The sequence below is a fragment of the Garra rufa genome, chromosome 14 (assembly GCF_049309525.1).
Source record: "Garra rufa chromosome 14, GarRuf1.0, whole genome shotgun sequence".
In the NCBI taxonomy this organism is placed as follows: Eukaryota; Metazoa; Chordata; class Actinopteri; order Cypriniformes; family Cyprinidae; genus Garra; species Garra rufa.
In genome coordinates, this window is record NC_133374.1 from 18448790 (window position 1) to 18474355 (window position 25566).

Here is a 25566-nt window from a genome sequence, read left to right on the forward strand (position 1 = left end):
AAACCAGCTAAGACCAGCCTAGGCTGGTTTTAGCTGTTTTTTTTTTTCAGCAGGGTTTGAACAAGATTTTACAGATTTACAGTTGTGGTCAAAAGTTGACATACACCTTGCAGAATCTGCACAGTGTGAATTATTTTACCAAAATAAGAGTGATTATACACAATTCATGTTTTGTTTTATTTAGTACTGACCTCAATAAGATGCATATAAGACATTTACATATAGTCCACAAGAGAAAAAATAGCCGAATTTATAAAAAAATGACCCCATTCAAAAGTTTACACACGCTTGATACTTAATACTGCATTGTTGCCTGAATGATGTTTTTTTTTTTTTTTAAGTGATAGTTGTTCTAGAGTCCCTTGTTTGTCCTGAACAGTTTAACTGCCTGCTGTACTTTAGGACTATCCCACAAATTCTTTGGTTTTTCAGTATTTTTGTGTATTTGAACCCCTTCCAACAATGACTGTATGATTTTGAGACCTATCTTTTCACACTGATGACAACTGAGGGACTCATATGCAACTATTACAGAAGGTTCAAACACTCACTGATGTTCCAGAAGGAAACACAATGCATTGTGCATTGTTTCAATTTACAACCTTTCGTTATGTTTCGTGGCTGAAAACAGCCACTACTTTAAACTGCTGTAAAAATGTATCAGATAAATATTTTTTTCAAATTTTTTTGCATAAATCTATTAATCAATCTCAGTCCTGCTCAAAAATACTAAATGTTTAAAAAAAATTCAGGATTTTAACTCTTTAATTGCCAAATTCCTAAATGATGTCACTGATTTTGGGGAAAAAAAAACACAAAATTACTAATTTTCAATATAAAAGGTAATTGTGGCCTGGATTTTTTTTACCTTTTTAACAGTCTTGGACATGTGAAAGATTAGTGAGAACATTGGCTTTCATGCATTGTTAGTTTTGGCGCAGCATCAGATTTTCATTTTTTCTCCCTCATTTATTGTTTGTGGCTGTTTTTGCCCCATTGACTTCCATTATAACCACATTTTTTGATTGCAAAGCCATGACACCATATAATGCTGAATTCTTGATTGTTTGTGGTTTTCCCTGTTGGGAAGGGGTCAAATTTGTAAATTGTACTGTTGATTATCAGTTGGCCCCATTAACCCTTTAGATAGGCCTTTGCAAAAAAAAGCTTAGTTTTACATAGAGTTCTATGGAGTATAACGACATATTATAGTGTGCGTGTATGTATGTGTGTGTGAGCGTGTGTGAGTGTGTGAAAGTGTGTGCGAGTGTATGAGAGTGTGTGTGAGTGTCTGTGAGTGTGAGAGAGACCTCTGTGCACCTTGATACATCTCAGAAAATCAAAAAAAGCACCTCAGCTCTCAGAACCATATGGTAAACAAATACATAAATATACTTTCTTTATTTTTGTTTACTCCATGTCGTTCTGAGAGCTGAGGTGCTTATTTAGATTTTCTCAGGGGTATCAAGGTGCACAAAGGTCTCTCTCACACTTTCACACACTTTCACTTACTTTCACTCACTTTCACACACTCACACACGCTCACACACACATACATACACGCACACTATAATATGTCGTTATACTCCATAGAACTCTATGTAAAACTAAGCTTTTTTTGCAAAGGCCTATCTAAAGGGTTAATGGGGCCAACTGATAATCAACAGTACAATTTACAAATTTGACCCCTTCCCAACAGGGAAAACCACAAACAATCAAGAATTCAGCATTATATGGTGTCATGGCTTTGCAATCAAAAAAAGTGGTTATAATGGAAGTCAATGGGGCAAAAACAGCCACAAAACAATAAATGAGGGAGAAAAAAAGAAAATCTGATGCTGCGCCAAAACTAACAATGCATGAAAGCCAATCTTCTTACTAATCTTTCACATGTCCAAGACTGTTAAAAAGGTAAAAAAAAATCCAGGCCACAATTACCTTTTATATTTAAAATTAGTAATTTTGTGTTTTTTTCCCCCCCAAATCAGTGACATCATTTAGGAATTTGGCAATTAAAGACTTAAAATCCTGAATTTTTTTTAAACATTTAGTATTTTTGAGCAGGACTGAGGTTGATTAATAGATTTATGCCAAAAAAATTGAAAAAATATTTATCTGATACATTTTTACAGCAGTTTAAAGTAGTGGCTGTTTTCAGCCACGAAACATAACGAAAGGGTAGTAAATTTGCCCACAGTGTACTGTTGAGTTTTTGAAAAATTTCAAAGCATTTTCCCAAAATATGTATCAAAATAAGATTAGTCACCAAAAATCATTCCATTTGCTTTAACAGAGAAAAAGTTGTGGCCAAATTAAGACTCAACAGCACCCCTCAGTGGACGAAAACGTCCCTAACAACACATAAGGGTTAAGAGCCAGGAGTGAAAACTTTTGAATTTGAAGATCAGGGTAAATTTAACTTATTTTTCTTCTGGGAAACTAATTCGCAGTACTAATTAGTACTAAAAGGCAAAATTAGAAGAATGTAAACATCTTTATTGTGTTCAAAAGTTTTCACCCCCGGCTCTTAATGCATTGTTTTACCTTCTGAAGTATCAGTGAGCATTTGAACCTTCTGTAATAGATGCATATGAGTCCCTCAGTTGTCCTTAGTGTGAAAAAATGGATCTCAGAATTATACAGTCATCATTGGAAATGGTTCAAATACACAAAAATGCTGCACAAAAAAGAATTTGTGGGACCTGAAGTATTTTTCTGAAGAACATCGAGCAGTTTAACTGTTCAGGACAAACAAGGTACTCATGTAACTATCACTACACAAAAAAACTGTGGATCATTCAGGTAACAGCCCAGTATTAGAAATAAAGAGTATGTAAACTTTTGAACAGGGTAATTTTTATAAATTCAGCTATTATTGTCTCTTGTGGACTGTATGTAAACATCTTTTATGTGAAATATCTTATTTAGGTCAGTACTAAATAAAAAAATATTTTGCATGATCCGTCTTATTTTGGTAAAATAATTAAAATTTTGCAGATTCTGCAAGGTGTTTTCTAAACTTAATATCTCAACTGTTTGTCCTCAGATTAGAGCTCATTGGCCCCCAATCATTTTCACATAGAAAAGTCCAGAGGGGAATGTAATATTTTTGTTATCAATTTTAGTTGTTGCAGCTCTAAACTCCTGTATAAAAGTTGTGAGAATCTAAGGAGAACAACCATTTAGAATGATTTACAGCAACAAAAAATGGGTATTTTACAAATTTGTGCCCCTGAATCAACCCCCATTGGCCTTCCAGTAGAGATTTTTTTTACAAGATTAAGAAGAATTCATGGGCAGTCTATTAATTCCATTGCCTTTTTCACAGAATCTCTTTATCTCATACAGGTAAAAAAAGAGTACAGATAAGATTCAAAGCCTAAGCGTGATTTGTTTTCTTGATGAGACATAATGAATTCTGTCAGGCCTCTATGCTGCTATTCGTTTATAAGGGATGAAACGAATAAGTGGTAAGAAGACAGCCCCAAGTAAGCATGTAACGCTAATGCTGTCTGTGAGAATCAGCCTTTATAATGAACAGAGTCCCTTTAAGCCGTGAAAGCGGATCCATCGCTTCAAGCGCTCAGTGGCCCGGGGCTCTTCTGAGGGATTTCTTCTATAGCTTTAGGGCTTTTGTGTCCTTTTTGGCTTTTGTCATCACCTGGGTGAAGCAATGAAGATGGCTCCATGAAGTCTTTGATATGATCACAATCTCAGCCCAATTCTATTGCACACACAGGCTAATAAAATGTCAGTCATTGGGGCACCAAGGAGATTGACATGATAAACCCTCTTCATGAGCGACATAGAAACTGCATTTGCTTTCACTATGGTTTTATGGTCCACTGGCTCGAGCTGCAGTGAGTATTAAACTGACCTGAGCAAAGGACAAAGAAATAGATGCAGAAACAACAAGTAGTTTTATGTAGTTTTATGTCTATCTGTCTGCATTTGTCTAGTTCTGAGAAAGGGGATATAATGAAAGTAATATAATAAAGAGCAACAGCCTACTGGGAGAGACTGAGTAATTGTTGCAGGTCATAATCGTGCTCCCTGGATACAGAAAACACATAAACACAGTCACACAAGCCCTTAGAATCACACAATAGGGGTTTCTTTTCATCAACATGACTTCCTTTTTGCTTCCCGCAGGATTAATGAAGGCATAGGCGGTCAGTTTACACCGGTTGTTAGACCAGGATCAGCCAAAACAATATCGGTAGGCTCTGGTTCTCCAGGAAGAGATGTGTGACTGATTTTATCTCCTGAGATCTGGCAGCTTGTTGGACAGAAGCAGTGAGGACTGAACAATGGGGTGAATCTAACAAAACCTGTCCAAAACATGTCCAAATCGCATTTCTCTCCTAAATCAAAACAACTAATTAAAAAGGATGTTTGATTGAAGTCAATTAATTTATTTATATTGTTTTGACATTGCTTTGCAGATTAAGAATGAAATGTTTTATTTATACAGTGCCCTCCACTAGTATCAACATCCTTGGTAAATATGAGCAAAGGCAGCTGTACGTTATTTATCTTTTTGATCTTTCATTCAAAAAATTCACAAAATTCTAACCTTTCATTAAAGTAAAACAATTGAAAGTAGGGGGAAACTTTATGAAAATTATGAAATAAATGGTTTTTTTTCTCCAATGCGTGGTGGCCACAATTATTGGCACCCCTTATTAGTCAAATATTCCTATTGATGTTTACTAGGAAGTAGGAACATGAAATTGTCCAGCCTTTACTTCCTGTTACACAGGATTATAAATGCAGTTGAGGTCAAAAGTTTACACCCCCCTTTCAGAATATGCAAAATGTTAATTATTTTACCAAAATAAGAGGAATCATACGAAATGCATGCTTGTTTATTTAGTACTGACATGAATGAGATATTTAGCCGAATAATAGCTGAATTTACAAAAATGACCCTGTTCAAAAGTTTACATCCCCTTAATTCTTAATACTGTGCTCTTACCTGAATAGTCCACAGCTGTGTTTTTTTGTTTAGTGATAGGTGTTCATGAGTTGTTTGTCCTGAACAGTTAAACCGCCTGCTGTATTTGAACCCTTTTCAACAATGACTGTATGATTTTGAGATCCATCTTTTCACACTGAGGACAACTAAGGGACTCATATTCCACTATTACAGAAGGTTCAAACGCTCACTGCTGCTCCAGAAGGAAAAACGGTGCATTAAGAGCTGGGGGTGAAAACTTTTGAACAGAATGGAGATGTGTACATTTTTCTTAATTTGCCTAAATATCTTATTTTTTTCATTTAGTTCTGCCCTTCAGTGGCTACAGGCTATAGTTTTCTAGAAGACAAAATAAGTACAATTTACCCTGATCTTCAAATTCACAAAGTTTTCAACCCCCTGGCTCTTAATGTATGTTTTTTTTTTTCTGGAGCATCAGTGAGCATTTTAACCTTTTGTAATAGTTGCATATGTCACTCAGTTGTCCTCAGCATGAAAAGATGGATCACAAAACCCTACAGTCATTGTTGGAGAGGGTTAAAATACACAAAAATGCTGGAAAACCAAAGAATATAGTTCTGATGTGCACAACAAGATTGTTGATCTTAACAAAATAGAAAGTGGCTGTAAGAAAAGAGCTAAAGCATTAAAAATCCCAATTTCCATCATATTTCCCACCAAAAATTAAGAAGTTACAATCAACTAAAGATGTTACAAAGAGGTGTTGAGGTGAAATATGACCTGGACATGTTTTTGTGAGAATTACCCAGTTAAGACTCACTGCTCTTCCCCTTGACAGAAATTTCAGATGTAAACAGCTCACTGCTGTGTTTCATAGTACACACATCTTCTGTCAGTGTGGCTTCCATGCATGTTCTCATTTCCTCAGATTTAGAGCTTTGGGAATTGTCTTTGAGACCTGTGGCTGTCCTGTCAAGCCGTCATGGCTGATAATGAGTTTCCTCTCCTAATGAGGTGTGCTTACAGATGTGGCTTTGCAGTGCATGTATGAAACAGTGAATCGCACACACGAGCCACTCAGACATGCATTAGTGTTTGTGGAGAGGAAGCACACAAAAGAAAAGGAGGGGCGGAATGTTATGGAGCTTTGTGTTTGCCTCTTCCACACAGCATTTCCAATTAGCAACCCTGGCAAAAAAGCTTCCGTGATTCCTGGAGTAAAACAATTTGGGGCTCTGTCACAGCTTAGATAGGAAGAAGGTGCACAGTGATTTGTCTCTCGAGGACAGTACCACCTGTGAGCGTTGATGGTGTAAGTTTGCTTAGTATTCCTCATGTTCTCTCTGTCTAGACAACCTGTAACTACTTGTTAGTCTTAAGCCTGATCTTTCACCATTTAAACATTTTGTTATAGGGCCAACTAGTCTATCGACCTATTTATACTTTCTTAGTTTCTTGTTTTCTCCTTCAATATAGTATATTGAAGAATATAATGCATAATATATTAGTTTTCGTCCTCTAGTTTTGTTTTGTTTCCACAAACTTTCAGTCTGTGCATTATGGGTAGAGATTTGTTTGGCTGTAACATACTTGCATCTGTGGGTGGCTGTGACAAATGACTGTCGGCGAGTCATTGAATCATTCAGGTAATTGAATCATTCCCTTAACCAGTTTGTTGAAAAACACAGATTCATTTAGGAACCAGTGAGTCATTAAATTATTTACTCAACTGATTTGTTCAATGATACTGATTCATTCAGGCAAAAGTGAGTCATTGAATCAGTCCATTAACAAATATGTTCAAAACCCCTGATTTGATCAGTAACGAGTCATTATTTTATTCCCTCAACCAGGTTAAAAAAAAAAAGATTTATTCAGGAACAAGTGAGTCGATTAATGGTAGGGATTCATTCAGGCAAACGTTTGTCATTGAATCATTCCCTTAACCAATTTGTTTAAAAATACTGATTTGTTCGGGAACAAGTCATTAAATCATTCCCTCAATCTTTTTTTTTTTTTTAAACACTGATATATTTAGGAACCAGTGAGTCATTAAATGATTTATTTAACTGATTTGTTCAAACATATTGATTCAGTCAGGTGAAAGTGAGTCACTGTATCATTCTCCTAACCAGTTTGTTCAAAAACACTGATTTGTTCAGGAACCAGTGAGTCATTGAATAATTTACTCAGCTGATTTGTTTAAAGATATTGATTTGTTCAGGTAAACATGAGTGACTGAATCTTTCCCGATTTGTTCAGGAACGAGTCATTAAATCATTCCCTCAACAAGTTTTTCAAAAACAGATTTATTCAGGAGCCAGTGAGTCATTGAATGATTTAATCAACTTCAATGATACTGATTCATTCAGACAAGAGTGAGTCACTGAATCATTCCCTTAACAAATTTGTTCAAAAACACTGATTTATTCAAAAACAAGTCATTGAAACACAGATTTTTTTCAGGAACCAGTCATTGAATGATTTACTCAGCTGATTTGTTCAAAGATACTGATTAATTCAGGAATTAATGAGTCATTAAATCATTCACTCAACTGATTTGTTCCATAATATTGGTTAATAACAAGATTCTTTTAAAGATTTGGATTCTGTAGAGAATTTTGGTTCGCTCAAAGAATTTAAGATGATCAATATATGTGTGTATATGCATGAGACTGTTTCTCTCATCACATATACACTGCAAACTCCACCAGGTCTTATGACCAATGAATAGGATGAAATGAGTTATTTAAAACATACATTTCAGTCAGGGAAAGTAGTTTAACTCACAGGAAATCGTGTATAATAATCGTCATTAAATATACGCAATTTCCAGTTTCTGATCAGTAACAGTAATAACGATATCGACTGGTTTCTTTGTCCAGCAAATTGTTCAGTGATACCCATTACTCTGACGTTGGCCCGTCGTCACGGCAACGCATTTTTACTAACCAGAACGGAGTTAAAACAATTGAACAGAATAGGGCTTAAGGTTAGCCTGGCGAGCCAGACTTACATCAAGATGTTTAGTCTGGAAACTCTCCATAGACGCGGCTTACTCCGAGGGGCGGGATAAACGGTTGTCTCTCAAAATCCCTATGCACGCAATAGGATAGCGCTTCAACCAATCAGAGCAACGAAGAAGGTGACGTAGTCTAAGCTTTTTCCGTATCCAGTCGGCAAAACTCCAAACACATCTTCCTTTTTTAAAAATGACTTAAGTGCCGTTCTTTGCTCGTTTCTTAAAGAAAAACTTAACTCCAAGTCCTCCAGAGTCGCGGCCAAAGCCGATTCGAAAGACCGCTGTTCGACAGCTGCAGCCGCCATTCTTTGTTTTTCAAGTGGCAGCCGTCGCAACTCTGTCGTCATATGTTAAGCCCGCCCCGCCTACTCTATACGCGTTGTGATTGGCCTGACCCAATTTGGGTTTTTGCAGCTAGAAGGTCTATTGAGAGTGTCTAGACCCACCTGGCTGCAAAATAATTTTTGCTGCCGCTAGGGTGCGTCTAGATTTCTAGGCTAGCTTAAGGTAGCAATATGAGATCGAAACAGTTTAAGTGACTTTGTAATGTAAGCATTCAGCACAGAGAATCATTATATGTGAATATATGGTTGTTTATTAAACTATTCTACTTACAAACGATCGCACATAGACAAACGTACATAAAACACAAATAGACAGAGAACGCGTGAGAGAGAGAGAGTAAGAGAGAGAGAGAGAGAGAGAGAGAGAGAGTAAGAGAGAGAGAGAGACAGAAAGTGAGTTTGCAAAGGGACAGGAATGAAACGGTTCTGAACATCCTGAAATCGTTTCTTTTATAAAACGCCTTAAACGCAGCTATCTACGTTTGTAGAAAGGACGGATACTTGCAAGCTTGTTGTTGTTGTGCATTGGTTCCGTATGTGTTCAGTTCAGAAAGTCCTTTCCAGTTCCTTGAGAGTATTGCAGGCCTCATCATCTCCTCCGCTAGGTGAGACCCCCCCCCCCCCCCATGGATCTGGGGGGAGGTGCGGGTGACGTGTCTTTGTGTCCCGAAGGCAAGAGCGAGAGAGAGGGATGAGGGAAGGTTTATAAACCTGTAGGTCGTTCACGCCCACAGTTGGACCTTGTCCAATCCGGTTGATCTGAGTTTTGGAGGGAAGATTGAAAGTCTTTGTCTCTCACAATGGGGTTTCGCATGTGGAAGCTGATTGGTTGTTTGGCCACAAAACTTTCAAAAGTTCAATAATACCTATAAAGCAAGGAGTTATTAAGATGCCACAAACATTAACATTTAGGGAATAATAAATGCTGCTCATAGACACCAAACATGATCTATGTATCTTCTCGTTTGACTGAGTGATTCTAAATGTGAGAGTCTTAGCATGCACAATAATTCACCTATTGCGGATTAATGTTTGAGGCCGACATACATAACAGAAACAACAATATAAGAAAAGGTAACACATTGATACGTGTACATTTCTATATAACTGTATGTGGGACTGCATGTCTGAATAAGGAAAGTTTATCTTTCCCTGCATTCCTGTAGGAGTCTTATCTTGATGGTGGGGGGATGAGCTGGATAGTGACCAGAGGTCTGGCTCATAGCACATAGGTGTTAATCATGGGGGAGAAGTCATTTAAGGAATATAACTAGTTATTTCATGTCTGATGGGCTCCATGCACTACAATTCATTCAAAAACAAGTAAGTTATTGAATCATTTAACTAATTTGGAAAAAACTACATTATTCTGTGTTGCTTGGAGCGCTGTGTTGCCTTAGTTTATAGCTATTTTCATTGGCAGAACAAAAACAGACAAAGCAACTGCCAAAATTGTGTCTAGAATGCAAGTAACTATATTTACTGTTGTAAAATTAAATTCAATTAAATTGTTACATTAAATTGTGCTTATTTATAGTTACAGACTTAAAATGACACACATCACCTTTAAAACAAATTTAGAGCTGTTGTTGTAAACTAATGAATTTGTTTGTGGCCAATGTGACTTGTTAACTCCCTGACATCATGTAAAGGAAGAGGAAATATTTACCATTTACCAATCTCATGTTGATTGAGTGATAGAAAGACGCTGCTTTCAGATAAATATCTTTTATCCAAGCCCTATTGGCCCTAATGGTCGGAAGAGAGATCTCATTAATGAGAGCTAATGCTTTAGAAACAGAAATGAGATTTATAATGAGACGCTCCTGCAAATTAGATCTTCAAACAGATGACTTTCATACGTGTTTGTGAATGTCTGGGTAGATTTCAGCTCCTGCTTATGTTTCTGCAAGAGGTTTTTTGGCAGTCTAAGGTGTGTTATTGATCAAAACTCCTTCCTCTTTCCCTCCTCAGCCGGAGCTGGGTTATTTTAAGACCCAGCAGTCGTCGCCTGTGGTGCAGGCTAGCAGGGAGTGCAGGGGTCTTCATTTGTTCTGAGTAGACTTGGAAGGTTTTGTCTTTGAACAGGGGTCACTTATGCTAATGTGAGTCATACTATCATTAATGAGGGCGGTAGGATTAGTATTCTAGGAATAATATGACATTAGATGGATGGATAAATTTGTGAGTTTTTTTTTTGTTTGCACGTGATATTCATAACAGAGAGTTAAAGGAGAAGTTCACTTCCAGAATAAAAAATTACAGATAATTTACTCACCCCCTTGTCATCCAAGATCTTCATGTGTTTCTTTCTTCAGTCATAAAGAAATTGTTTTGCGAGGCAAACATTTTAGCATTTTTCTTTATATAGTAAACTTCAATTGAGTTTGAACTTCCAATATGCGGTTTAAATGCAGCTTCAAAGGGCTCTAAACGATCCCAGCCAAGGAAAAAGGGTCTTATCTAGTGAAATTACAAGTATTTACAAAGTGAACGTGTAAGGGGGGTCAAACGCCCTTTACAAAAAAAGGTAAAACGGTGATGTAGGACAAATTTGACGTTGGAGGAGAAAATGAGATGGGAGTTTTTCGACATACCCTAACTGTCTTGAACCAGAATACACACCGAGTTTACACAGAGCTAGACAAGATGAGTGTTTGAGGTTAAAAGGTATATTCTTCCTCAGCTGGGATCATTTAAAGCCCTTTAAAAGTGCATTTAAACTGCATTTTGGAAGCTCAAACTTGCGGGCACCATAGAAGTCCACCAAATGAAGAAAAAATCCTCAAAAAACATAATTTCTTTACTATTGAATAAAGAAAGACAAAACATCCTGGATGACAAGGAGGTGAGTAAATCTGTACATTTCTGTTCTGGAAGTCAACTTCTTTTAAGTTTATGTACAGACTGTGATGTTATATGGTAGTGTCAAGAACTGAATTTCCAGAAATTTCCAGAAATCATTCTAATATCTTATTTGCTGCTAAAGGAACATTATTATTATCATCAGTGTTAAAACTGCTTAAAATGTTTCTGGAATGTTGATCGATGAATAGACAGTTCAAAAGACTAAATCTTTTGTAACATTATAAATAGTCTTACTGTCACTTTTGAAGAATTACTAGATGTCCTTGCAGTATTAAGTATTAATTTCCTAAAAATAACTGCTATTTTGAAGGTCTCACTAATAAAAAGTGCTATATTACAGTGTTTGTGGGCATGTAAAATGATAACACCATGTTTTGTATCATCATGATCATTTAGTACCTTAACAAATTTCAATCTATCCTACACTCTTTAAAAAAGGTGCTTTAAAAGGTTCTTCACAGCGATGCCATAGAAGAACCATTTTAGGTTCCACAAAGAAACATTCAGTCAAATGTTCTTTAAGGCACCATCTCTTTTCATACCTTTTTATAATCTGAAGAACTCTTCAGATTTGCAAACAAAGAACCTTATGTGAAACAAAAACGTTCAGATGTTAAAGGTTCTTTACGGAACCGTTCAGACAAAAAAGGTTCTTAATGGCATCATGAAGCACCTTTATTTTTAAGAGTATAATATTTATTATTTAATAGCATCAGTGTACCATTGTACCACCACATGCTTTCACTTTTTCAGTTATTACAGGCCTTTGCTTGTTTAAATTTACAGTTGCTATAGTACTAAGCTAACATTTTCTTGTACAAGAGCTTAGTATTCACAGCTTAAGGGAGGAAAACTTGATGAATGCCTGATCAAAATTTTATGGCAAAAAGGAAAGTTCACTGTTCATTCTCTTTCTTCTTTCCGAATTTCTTTGCAGCTTCCTCACTAGTTTTTTTTTTTTTTTTCTGGTGAGATTTCTTTTTTACTTCCCTCAGGTAAAGAGTGTAGGCAGTTCAAAGATAAAGCCATTTTTTGACAGACAACGGTTCTTGAGATGCCGTTTCTGCTACGGACATGAATAACACCTCAAATCATGCTGCTTGTTGAGAAGAGGTGTGCTATTACTTTTCAAAGCAATCTAACTTCAAATTTTCACCTAGCAAAGAACAGAGCAGACTTACCTAGACTAAATGGCCAATTCCAACTGATGCAACCACCTAGCGATTGCACAGAACACTAAATCAATGCTAGTATTCACCTGGAACAGCCTAGCAACAGTGTTGACATGTTAAAACTGATCAGAAAATTGCATAGCAACCACACACAAAACAGAAAAAAAAAATGCCTATCGTTGTTATTTTTCTTACCACAGCCATTTGAGATTAACAGTCAACAAGGCTATATTTGAGAGCTAAGAATGAGAACTAAAACGTCTCGGAAAAAAAAAGACAGGTTGTTAGACTTCATTACCCAACCTGCCATATTCTTATTAGTGAGGTAAAACAGCACCCCAGCAACAATGCCAGCTGCTAGAATGGGCCAAACATTAATTACAGGCTGTGTAAATAAATAATGAATGCGGTGAGGGGGCATACTGAGCGGTTTGGAGGTGCTCTTTGAACCCTCTCCCGCTGTGGAGCATGTCTAATAGGCCTGGCCCCTGGTCTGCAGGCTTGTTACTGTAATGGCTATGTCCTTCTCCAGCCAGGAGAGTTCATGTAAACATGACAGGAAGTATTGTTCACACTGGGTCATAGCACATTAGCCTAGCCTTGTGAGGAGCCAGGGTAAAGATCAGCAACCGGAGCGGTGTTTGGAGGAAATTTATGCGTGTTTTAGAAGAGATTCTGCAAGAAAAAATAGCTGCAGATTAGGAAAAGGCATGCATTGTCTCCCCCTAAGTAAGATGTAAATGGGACCTGCTTTTGTGAAACACAGGCAATGTCACCGAAGACTGATTACAATGAGCTTATGAGTTGTCATTATAATCAGAGAAGTGACTTCTCTCTGACTTCCTTCACAGCCCTCCTAGAGCTACATAGTTCCCCCACTCAAAGGATGATAAAAGGAGCTTGACTACTTTTTCAGGTCTCCAGCAGACAGATCCATTTGGGACTTGTTCATTTCCACTTGGAGGCTTCACCTTCAACAGTCATTTATCATGAGTAGCCTGTGCCACACTTCGCCAAGCAGCAGCCTATCACGACTACACACCTGGGAAGTTTCATATCTTCGTTCTGCACATCACTGCCATTTTGTTGCCAGGGTTTGGCAGTGTTCAAATTTGAACTGAGAATGCCTGGTAAATTCCAAATCATTGGTTTTGAATTCAGGTAGAATTTGAATTTAAAGAAGTAGAATTAAGCTAGATTTTATTTGTGAATTTATATTCAGTTGTTCTTTTTAATGGTGAACTTTTAACTATTTTATACATTACCTGTCAAAAGTTTTTGAACAGTAAGATATTTAATCATTTTTAGTATCTTCTGCTCACCAAGCCTACATTTATTTGATCCAAAGTGCAGCAAAGACGGTAATATTTATAAATATTTTTGCTATTTTATATAACTCCTTTCTATTTGAATATATTTTAAAATGTATTTTATTCTTGTGATTTCAAAGCTGAATTTTTAGACATTACTCCAGTCACACGATCCTTCAGAAATCATTTTAATATTTTGATTTGCTGCTCAAAAACATTTAATTATTATTACTATATTGAAAATAGCTGAGCAGAATTTCTTCAGGTTTCTCTTTGATGAATAGAAAGTTCAGAAGAACAGCATTTATCTGAAATAGAAATCTTTTGTAACATTATAGCATCTTTGCTAAATAAAATTATTAATTTTTATCATTTCTTTCCCAAAAACAAATAAATAAATACAAAATTCCAAGCTTTTTGAAAGGTATTGTGTATGTAATGTTACAAAAGCTTTTTATTTCAGATAAATGCTGATCTTTGGACATTCTTCATCAAAGAATCCTGTACTTGTACTCAATTATTTTAAATATAGATAATAATATTAATAAAAATGTTTCTTGAACAGCTGATCAGCATGGATGATTTCTGTAGGATCATGTGACACTGAAGACTTGAAGAAGAGTGATGATGCTGAAAACTTAGCTTTGATCACAGGAAAATTTTAAAATGTATTCAAAAGCAGTTATATTAAAAAGTAAAAATATTTTACATTATTACTGCTTTTGCAGTATTTTGGATCAAATAGATGCACGCTTGGTGAGCAGAAGAGAATTCTTTAAAAAACGTTCAAAAACCTCTTAAATATTCAATTAAAAATGTCAGCTCTTTATTAGTCACAGAAGCGGAGATAAATTTTAAATTTCACCAAGCTGATTACTCACTAAAAACTCCTACAGATCATGTAATTTAAGAATTATTTTGACGAAACACAGTGGTTATATCTAAGTGAGCGAGTTGTTTACTTCCCATTAACGCCATTATATTGTTCATTCAGGCTGATTCACGAACGCAGAACATGCCATATAAAAGAGGCGGGATTTATCACATGAACCAATCACAGCTGATCACAACCAGTCATATCTAATCATATCATTATGAAGGCATTGCCTCTTCTCGCGTGGCTTTCCCCCATTCATTCTCAGTTACCCCCCACCAAACTCACCACATGCTTTCAATGAGCTCAGGGGAGGCGAGAGATGCAGACTCCTGTGGCAACTTTACCTGCTGTTGTTGCTATTGGACTGTGTTTTGTAGACAAGCAAGTGATTTATACACTTTCTAACGTTATATTTTGTTATATTGGCATTGTTTTTTTTTTATTCAACAATTTTTTTTCTCTCATCCAATGTTTTGAAGAGGCACTGCCTCCTTCGCATCAACTATAAATGCACAACTAGACCACTGGGGGGTGGTGTGTTCTCCTCAAGAAGGTAAAGTCCTTGCCCCAGTCCTGGCCTAGGCTGTTAAAAGGCTGTACCCCCTCCATCATCAGTACTCTCGCCCCGAGCACTGCTGTCTCTCTGTCAGAGCCTTTGGGTCACTAATCGCTGTGTTTGATCGATGGCTTGGAGGTTAGCACAGCTGTTCTAGGTGACAATGTTGGGGGCTGGGGTAAGGCGATATTTCAACTTTCTCTATAGTTTATGCTGTGGACTCATGCAGACTCATGCGGTGCAGCATGATAAAGCACCTCGGGCTTCTCCGCAATTCTTCTTCTTACGTTGCATCATCGTCATCACTCTGACCTGAGTCATGCATTTAAATCATCCCTGCTGAAATATCAAACGTTTTTGCTGTTAGCTGTGTTTTGGAAAAATGGTAATTAGTTGGTCTGGTCTAAAATGGTGGTCATTATGAGCTGGTCCAGCTGTTCTAGCTGGTCTAAGATGGTCTTTTGCTGGTTCAAGCTGGTCATTAGCTAGACAAAACTTGTCATCTGTTGGTCTGAGCTGGTCAGTAGATAGTATGAGTTTGTCTAGCTATTGTAGTTGGTCAAAAATGGTCATTAGCTGGTTTGAACTGGTCATTAGCTAGTTAACTAGCAGTTGGTCACACTAACTAGAGTAGTAAGGTTGGTTTTGGAAAATCTAGCTGGTCATCCAGCTAATATCCAACTTGGACCAGCTTGGATTGGCTAATGACCAGTTTACATTTAGAAACCAGCTACCATTTTCATAAAAACAGCTGCCAGCTTAAATTGATTTTCCTTAAATAGAGCGATCAATCACTTTGACATGAATGAGTGGCCTCAACTTAAGTAAGTACTGGCGAACCTGCCAAACATCCAGTGTTTAAAAACTTGCTGATGTAGTGTGTGGTGAACCTAATCTTTTAATGTTCAAAAAGGTAATGGAACAAAAATGTTTTGTGTCTGTTGCTTTGTCAACGGGTCACCAGTTTGGATACTAATATGCTCTTCACTTCCACAGTCTGAACCCTTACAGCTACGACGAGAGTTGCGTGTCCAGCAGTGTAGACCATCTCCCTCTGGCTGCTTTACCGCTGCTCGCCATAGCTGCTCCACACTACCAAGATGCCGTCGCGACCGTGATCGCCCGGGCTAACCAGGTGTACCACAGCTTTCTGCAGTCTCCAGAAGGACAGGGGTTCACGGGGCAGGTGTGTTCAGTAGCACCCAATGATCTTCAGTGGTTCAACCATAATGTTATAAAGCTGTACATGGGATTGTATTTTTTTGTCCTTGTAATTAGGGGTTCGAGTGCGTAGCACTGAAACCATATTGTAATTGTTAGAATGGCAAAGGATCTTCATTTAAAAACTGATCAGGCAGACCAAACCGTCAGTCGTAGAGACTTGAAACTTGGAGGGATGGTAGTACTCAAACTCTCTACAACGTCACCAAGGCTTGTCCCAATCGTCCTGACGGGGCGCTATAGCGTTCAAAATCGTTCATAATACCTAAACCATTCACTGCAGGCTCAAGCGTCTCATGTTGTTGGAATCCTCAGCTCACGCCGAACAAAACACATGCCTTAGATTTTTCAGGTATTTTGGATTTTTTTAAAAAAATACCTACTTTTGCAAACTAGTCCTAGGTCATTCGACTGATCAGAACCAAACCAGTACAGGAAGATTCTCTGCAAAGTGAATATTAATGATTAATAAATTATTAATATTCTATATATTTAATATATATTTAATTATTAATAAAATCAAAAAACTTTAAACTTTGTTGCAAATAGATGCCAAAACGTTCGAAAGCGGCAGGGCAACTTTTACTAAAAGGGCTATAACTTTTGAATGAAATTAGATATCTTCGCCACATTTACAATGCCTATGTAAGAGCTGAATCTGAGGTCATGTGAAAAAAACTTGGCCACTTGGTGGCGCTATAACCCATAAGAGAAAAAGCATAAAAACGTCCATAACTATGCACACCATTGGTTCAAAATGGAACAAGCATTTGTGAGTACATTTGCGTATCTGAAAAAATATGGCCACCATTGGTGTGGTGATATCGCATTTTCAAGAGCGTAAATGTTTGTATGGTGTGCCATTTTTCACACGCGCACGATATTCGTACAACTCAAGAACCACTGCTGTCAATCAGAAGTAGAAAGGTGTAAAAAAAAAAATACTTTTGCATACTAGTCCTAGGTTTTTCCTCAATCTGGAAAAAAATACTGCAGTACAATTCTCTGGACGCTCTAGTTAAATAATTATCCAAAGAAGCTACTGTATAATGGGGTTGTTTAGAAAAGGGGCCTGTCCAAATATGCCTAAAAGCCTATAAAGCCTAAATGAAAACTCAAAACTTCACGAAACCTGTTGAGCACATGCGACAGGTGATTTTAAACAAGCATCAGACATCAGCTGCTGCTATAACAGTCATAAATGATAAAAAACATTATTTCTATGGCAAATTACCTGTATTTGTCAAAAATGCTTTTTTAAATCATTGATTTAGGTAATTACAGACATCCAAAATAATACGTAATGTCTTTTTTCTTATGTGCTTAAATGCCTTAAAGCGCTTGAACCCTGGTAATGCTGATTGCAGCTATAATTTGATCTTTTTTGTCAAATTTTCACATACTTAATTGCAATTTACCTCATAGGTGGTTGGTTTGGTTTATAGCTTCTAATACTTTAACAAAGACTGTTTTAAAACCCCTATAAAAATGAATGGAAAAAATACTTTTTTTCTGATTTGCAGAGCAATGGTAAATGTTACTACTCTTTACCTTGGCTTTACCTTTCTTGAAGATTACTCTCAGTCCTAAAACCATTTTTGGCTGTTTTTCCATAACAAATGTGATTCAGCCACACAGGCATATCAGGGCGGTCCCAGATCAGTATTGGGAAGGCAAACTGTGTGGAGCAGCAGTGGGAAGGGTGTGTGGGTCTCTGGCAGGGAAAGTGACTCATCAGTGATGAGTCATTCAAAACAGAGGAAAGGAGGGAGTCTTTCCACTCGTCTTACTCCATAATCTCACATGATTAATCCAATAACACAGTCCTGTCAATTTAGAAGGCACAATGATTTCCTGAAGTGGTGACCGCAGTTTATGAACTGTGTGTCAAGTGTTGATTCTCTAGGGAGCCGAACCATTCAAATAGTGTGTAAATAGCCTTCCGATTTTGACAAAATATAGCTGTGTAGTTTATTTACAGCATGCCAGACTTATCTGTTGTTGACACAGATAAATAAACCTGTGGATTTGTTTGTTTGTGGAGCATCCATACATTATTTGAGCTCACCGTAGAGGTGCTCATCAACAGTAAACAGGAAAGCAGTAGAGTTGCAGCTGTGTTGTTTCTGTACAATTAATTAAAAGTGTTATTGACTGTCTGGTTGCCCTGCAGATTGAGCTGTCATTATGTAATCCTGAGATTTGCCTGACAGTGTTGATTGCATGCAAGAATGCGGCACTGATCCTGGCTGAATTTTTTGTGTGTATGTGTCTGTGTGTTTTCTACAGGTGTGTTTATTGGGTGACTGCGTGGGAGGTGTGCTGTGTTTCGACGCTCTCTGTTTCAGCAACAGCCCACGACACAGCAGCCCCATCCACAGCAGCCGACATAACAGTACAGAGAGCTTAAAGGTATGTAAATAAACACTGATTCACTCACTCGCATAGTTTGAAAACACATCTGCACCTCTCATTCTTTGCTTTTCTTGTTAGGTTGTTTAAATCCACATTGTATTATACATATTTTGGACATATTTTGGACTATGGGAGGGTGCCATTATTTTGATGAAGTTAAATGGTTGCACCTGTTGCTATTTTTACCACAACTCTGAAAATAAAATACTGATACGATGACCACAGCTACTGAAAGAGCTTATGGCTTAAACTATATGCCATACCATTGACTTTTTCCCCACAAGAGGTCAGAATGCCTCCGAGTGAAATCCACACTCAGAAACTCCTTCAGTGTCTGTGGCATCATGACAAACGTCAACAGGTTTACATCTTGCCAGATGGAATCTTGCATTTCTCGTCTGTGCTATTTGCAAGCTCTTTCAGTAGCTGTGGTCTACTAAAAGCCTCAAAGGAATCAGGGCGGAAGTGGAGAGAACAAAGACGCTGGTCTTTAGAAAGTTTTATTCTTCCACAGGAATCTTCACATTCTTTTCTTATCACTAGGAAAGCAGTAAACACTTACATCACTTCTCTTGTTGCCTTTCGACTGAAAATTACAACCAAAAGCCACACAATGTGGCACTGTATCAGTATTTTATTTTCTGAGTTGTTTATTTTGAGTTGTGTTGTGGTAAAAATAGCAACAAGTAGCGACAGTAGCTCACAGAGTGTAACCATTTCACGTCAATAGTCCAAAATATGTATAAAACGATGTGGATTTTTAAAATAACATACATCTTTCATGGGTTTTCTACTACATATTTAAGTAAGAGACATTAGGTTATATTGAGCTACGCAAGTCTTAATACTCTGGATTTCCTTGAAAAAGTTTTTAAAAAGGTCAAAAAAGTAATCAGTCTTAGTTTATGTTAATTTAAATCAAATGAAACTAAAATAAAAATGTTGTGCCTGCTTTATATTATTTAATAGATCTGAGTTTGAATTAACAATGAACGGTTGAATTTTTATTAACTGACATTAACAAAGATAATAAATATTGTACAAATTGTATCGTTTAGTATTAGTTAATGTTAAAAAGCAGGTCATATGGCTTTTTTTAAGTGTCCTTATATTGTGTTGGAGTCCCCTACAATGTATTTAAATGCATCCAAGGTCAGAAAACATTGTAATGTTCACAGAGACATTTGTCAATGATTTTGAAACAGCTTTGAGCGTAATGTCTGTAAACCCCTCCCTTCCATAACCCTACTCTGCTCTGATTAGTCAGCTGGCAAAGCCTGTTGTTATTGGCACAAAGAGGAGTACTTGAACAAGTTAGTCTGCAGGTTGTTTCTGATGTCCACAGGTTAAAGCGACCCCAATAATGCCAGACAATGCTTTTTGTGGGCAGGTCAGACTGTTCGTTGATCCTGGGCAGACGGGGATTATGCTAATGTGTTACCCAGTTGAGTAGATCAGTAACAGGCAGAAGATTCGAAAATAATCATTAAGGCAATGCTAAGTCGACTCTTTCTTTTCAGAGACAGTATCTTTATGTATGATGCACTTATTTGATTAACAACTTTGCAGACAGTTTACATCGAAGGTTAGGTACGTTACAAAGTTCAAAAACAATATTTTTCAAAAACCCATATATAATCTGACATAAATAATCTGACCTTTTTGTAAAATGTTACCAAAATAAATAAAGGTGCATGCACAATGAATTGGACAATACTGACTGATACTGATAAAAACATCTGTAATCTTGGCTAAGATATAGTATTAAACATATTTCCATCCCTGTAGCTGAGATGTCTTTAATATCTGTTTTTTTTTTCACCTAGGCTGCAATAAGATTTTATTTGAAGGGCAAAATGAGACTTTTTGCTTGTCTGATTTTTCTCGTAGTAGTATCACGTCTTCACGTCTAAAGCTGTAGATGAAATCTCAACAATGTTGCAAACTCTGCTCAGATACACCAAGATATCAAAGTCTGAATACTTAATATCTCAATATAAAAATGTCTCATTATAATTCATGGCGAAATACTCTGAGCTATCCTATCCACATTAATTTCATAGTTCTACATTGTAACTCTGAATGTCGATAATTGTCTCCTTTGTGTTTATTTTTTATCTCTGAACCCTCTGAGACAAAGTTGATTAAGAAACATCACCCAGAGCTCATTTTAGTCTTCTGAGTTATGAAAGAACAACTTCTGAGCAAATCCCTGTGGGTTTTCCAATCACACAGGGAGCACAGAACTTTGACACTGTATCTCAGTGCTCATTTAGATTATTTGCACATTTATTTAAATAATGACTGTTCAACTGGCTCTCTCACATTGTCAGGATAACCCAGAGGTCAGTCCGAGTCTGAGCTCCAGCAAACGTCTTAGCAGGAGCAACATTGACTTATCTGGCCCCAGTGAGACCCGAAACAGGAAAACTCCACTCAGCCGCAAACAGAGCGACTCGTATGATGGAGACTCCTCTGGCAGCCAGCACCACCCGTTCCTCAGCAGGTACTGCATGCTTGAAAGAGCACAGACCAAAGATTTAACCTCTCTGAAATGCTGTTTTTGATGCTGTGAGTAAGTGTTTCTATTACAATATTTTCTCCATGCCTAAACAATCCCTGAAGAGTGTAAAAACTGTGGTGTTTTCAACATTGCTTTTATGTTTTTGAGTAGGCTTGAGTAGATTTTATACAGATTTGAATTTTTTGTTATTTTTTGGTGATAAGCATTCCTAGTGATTCTTATGCCTCTAGTTAATAAGAAATGAGAACGAGATTACCCAGATGTGTCCCCCTGGATGAGTCATCCATAAACGTGTCATCTTTTTCCTCAATACTGTTTATCAATATTGGCTGCTTGATGGCATGTTGCGTCTGCCTGCAGTGCTATTAATAGTCACAGCTGCAGTCGGTGTGCTTGTACTGTATGAGAGATTGAGGCAGAAGTTGCCCGATGCCATAGCAGCAAAGGACCAAATATCCAACTGTTTATCTTCTAAATGATCCTACTTAAGGTATCGATGTGGCAAGAGAGATTTCTTTGCACCGTTGTTGTCGTAAGTCTCAAGGATGGCTCTTTTATTAAAAGAGTTCTTGAATATTCCTGTGTACAACAATAGTGTTCCTGTTTTGAAGCACAATTTAAGCCATTGTGCATAAAATTACATATCAAATAAAGTAGTATTCTAATGCAGTTTTGGATTAGGGCTAAGCTGTGTCATGTTGAGGGAGGAATTGGGGAAACTGGGGAATACATAAACAGTTTTAAATAAAATTTGAACACAAATGAGAATAAATATGTTATTTTGAAAATGCACTTTCCCATTTTCTAAAGTCTTGAATTGCGTAAACTAATTAGGAAAATATAATATTATAATCTGAATATTTGAAAGTACTAAAACATGTTTTTAAAAAAATCAAATCACACTATATATTTATTTATTTAATATAATATTAAATGCAACGAGTGCAATTCTTTTCAAAAGTTTTTATGTTATATTCAAGTCTTGAATTCCATAAGCCAATCAGGAAAATATAGCTAATATTATAATCTGTATATTTAAAAGTACTGAAACGTGTTTGGAAAAAAAATCAAATCAAGAAGTTCATTCATTCATTCATTCATTCATTCATTCATTCATTCATTCAATCATTCACTCAATTGGTTGGTCATTATTTATTTTTATTTATTTTCATTCTAAATATTAAAAAAAGGGAGGGCAAGAATGTAAATTTTAAGATTTTTAAATATTTAATTTAATATATAATATTATAATATTCAGTGTAATATATGGTATTATTGTATACTGTAATATTTATTTTAGTGTAGTAATGTTTCAACACTTATTTTAACTTAGTATTTCCTAGATACAATGCATGCTATCACTTTTAGTCACAAGTACAACTTAGCCTGAAGAAAAAAAGCGTAATTTAGTAATTCAGACTAATATTTTGTCATTTTATATATTTTATATATTGGTAATTTAACAAGCATCACAAGCCCCCTTTTGCGGTATGTTTAGAATGCAATAAATTTGCTATTACATAAAACATTTTAGGCATATATGAAATACATGTTGATATGCAAAACAGAAAATGCAATAAAACAAACAAAAACAAATAAATTCTTATAAGAAATACAAATTAAAAATCAAACTCTTTTTTGCTGCATTCATAAGAAATCTATTTTTTTTTTCCATTTTTTTTTTCTGTATTGTTTTAATGGTTAAATTTTAAAAATATATATTATTCAAAAAGCATGTCTAATTAATTAAAAAAATTAACTTACACAATTTAGCAGTAAAATAATTAGTAAAAATTAAATTTCTTATGCCCTATGAAACGCACCTTATTTTTTTTCTCCAATTTGATTTACCAAATTCTGTTTTCTATTAATTTTCTGGATTCAATTTTAATAGTTTGAATTAATTTTTAATAATCAAAACGTTTATAAATGATTTTATAAATAATTATTTATTTATTTATTTATTTATTTTTAAATCCTTTTGTGTGTTTACATTTTTCTGGTAAATAATATTTCAGATAAATATTGCTTAAAAATAATGTTTTAATAATTTTAGTATTAGTAGTAGTACTAGTACTATATGAAGTAATATATTTCTGTCACAGTTTGTTCAAGTTTAAGTTAGTTGCTGTGAAGACTTTTACATTTCTGTTTATGTATGATATGAAAACAGTAAAATCGCTGCCTAAGAATTATAAGGTTCTATCTGAAATTTCTCTCAAAGTTGAGTTATATTCTTATTCGGTGACAACCGTGTACATTTTTGGTCTTTTTTAAGGGTTCTATCGTCTATGGAATGCAAAAACTTAGAAGCTCAGAAGAGTGCTCAGAATGCAGATAGAACCCCAAAGCGGTGAAATGCTCATGAAGTAACTCTCAGAGCAGTTCTAGACATTATGTTTATGTGTTCAAGAACTCATATATTGAGGCAGCAAAGACTGAAAACATCACAAGCATTACGCACGCCTCAGTACGTGTGTGTATTAAACCGCATGTTTGTGTGATTTATTCAAACCGAGACACATAGCTTTGTATTTAAATTGTATTTTTTAGCTTAATATTTACAGACACTAGTCTATATCGGGTTTTGATTTAAATGGACTGACCTACTTTTGATTTATTCATCCCAAATTGGGCAAATTCTATGACATTCTGTGTTAAACAGTAAATAGAATTTTTTTATGACTGGATTCTGCAATTCTGTCCACGTTTTCCACATGGCGGCAATCATAGGGCTCTACATACAAGCAGGTTTTTTTTCCAAAAAAAATGCTTGCTTAAGGGTACCATGATGCTGGTTGCCGTAGCGACTGATGTTTATGATTGATCTATTGACCACCTCATTACCAGCCCTTACAATGCAAGTTATCTTGCCATAGGTTTTTGATATCTTTTGCCTTTGTGCAGTCACTGAAGGGCCGTTGAGAGGAGTACTGGACAAAAGCACTGTTTCTCACCCAGGACTGATAGCGCTGGACCTGAGGGAGACTTATCACTTAGCTCATCCATACCCCTCAGCTCTACTACATTTCACTCCCAATCATCTGTCCCTGGGGTCCTGTACACCCCATCCTTTTCACACTCAGTCTGAGGTGAGATAGCCAGTCAGAGTCTTTAAGAGCTTTTCTGTCATCGCTCCTAGCGTGATGGTAATAAAGACAAACAATGTGAGAAAACGGGGTGGAGATTTGAAAGGCAGGAAAGAAAGAGTTGTTGACAGAGTAACAGAAAGATTCTTGCTGTAATCCGTCGGGGTTGGATACGATTTTATATCAGGGTATGTACGTTTTTTTTATATCCGTGAGGAAAAGTGTATATTCGGCTTTGTTTTGTCTAGGTATTCTGGAAGGCTTAAAGGAACAGCTCGCCAAAAATGAAAAGTTGCTGAAATATACACACCCTCAGGCCATCCAGGATGAGTTTGTTTCTGGAAAAAAAAAAAAATATGACAAGAGGACTTATATTTTAGCCAGAAGCAATTGTGACCCTGGACCACAAAACCAGTCATAAGGTTAGATTTGACAAAACTGAGATGTATATATCAAAGCTCAATAAATAAGCTTTCTATTGATGTATGGTTTGTTAGGATAGGACAATATTTGGCTGAGATACATCTATTTGAAAATCTGGAATCTGAGGGTGCAAAAAAATCAAAATACTGAGAAAATCACCTTTAAAGTTGTCCAAATTAAGTTCTTAACAATGCATATTACTAATCAAAAATTACATTTTGATAGGTTTACAGTAGGAATTTTACAAAAAATCTTCATGGAACATGATCTTTACTTAATTTCCTAATGATTTTTGGCATAAAAGAAATTTTGACTCATACAATGTATTTTTGGCTGTTGCTACAAATATACCCATGCGACTTAAGACTGGTTTTGTGGTCCAGGGTCACAATTGTGTAAATTAAAATTATTTACCAGAATATATATATATAGTTTAGAAATGTATATATACTTTGTATTTATAAAAAAATAATTATTGGAGATGCTTTTGATTATTAAAATTTAATTAAGCAATTAAAATGGAATTTCTGAAAATTAATGGAAAACAGAATTTGGTAAAAATTTGAGTAAAATTTTTTATTTTTTAATAGGACCTTAAAAATCAAATTTTTGTTATACTTTTAATAAATAATAATAATAATAACTTTAAACAGTTTCCATGATAAAAGTTCCATGATTTTTATTAATTAGACATGCTTAAAATTTAACCATTAAAACAGTCTAGAAAAATTAAAATGAAAAAAAAATAAAAAATAAATTTGGGAAAAATAAAATGATAGTACTAGTACTAGTAATAAAATGATAAT

The 25566-nt window shown here is 35.9% G+C and overlaps 1 protein-coding gene across 1 annotated transcript in view; it reads left to right on the top strand.

Annotated features, from left to right (window-relative positions):
* Positions 1 to 25566, top strand: part of pitpnm3 (PITPNM family member 3) — a 121581-nt gene that overhangs the window by 64826 nt on the left and 31189 nt on the right. Inside the window, exons 6-8 of the mRNA XM_073817883.1 lie at positions 16085 to 16274; positions 18599 to 18721; positions 21058 to 21230. Of these exons, the coding sequence (XP_073673984.1) occupies positions 16085 to 16274; positions 18599 to 18721; positions 21058 to 21230 (486 nt within the window). The remainder of the gene's footprint in view (positions 1 to 16084; positions 16275 to 18598; positions 18722 to 21057; positions 21231 to 25566) is intronic.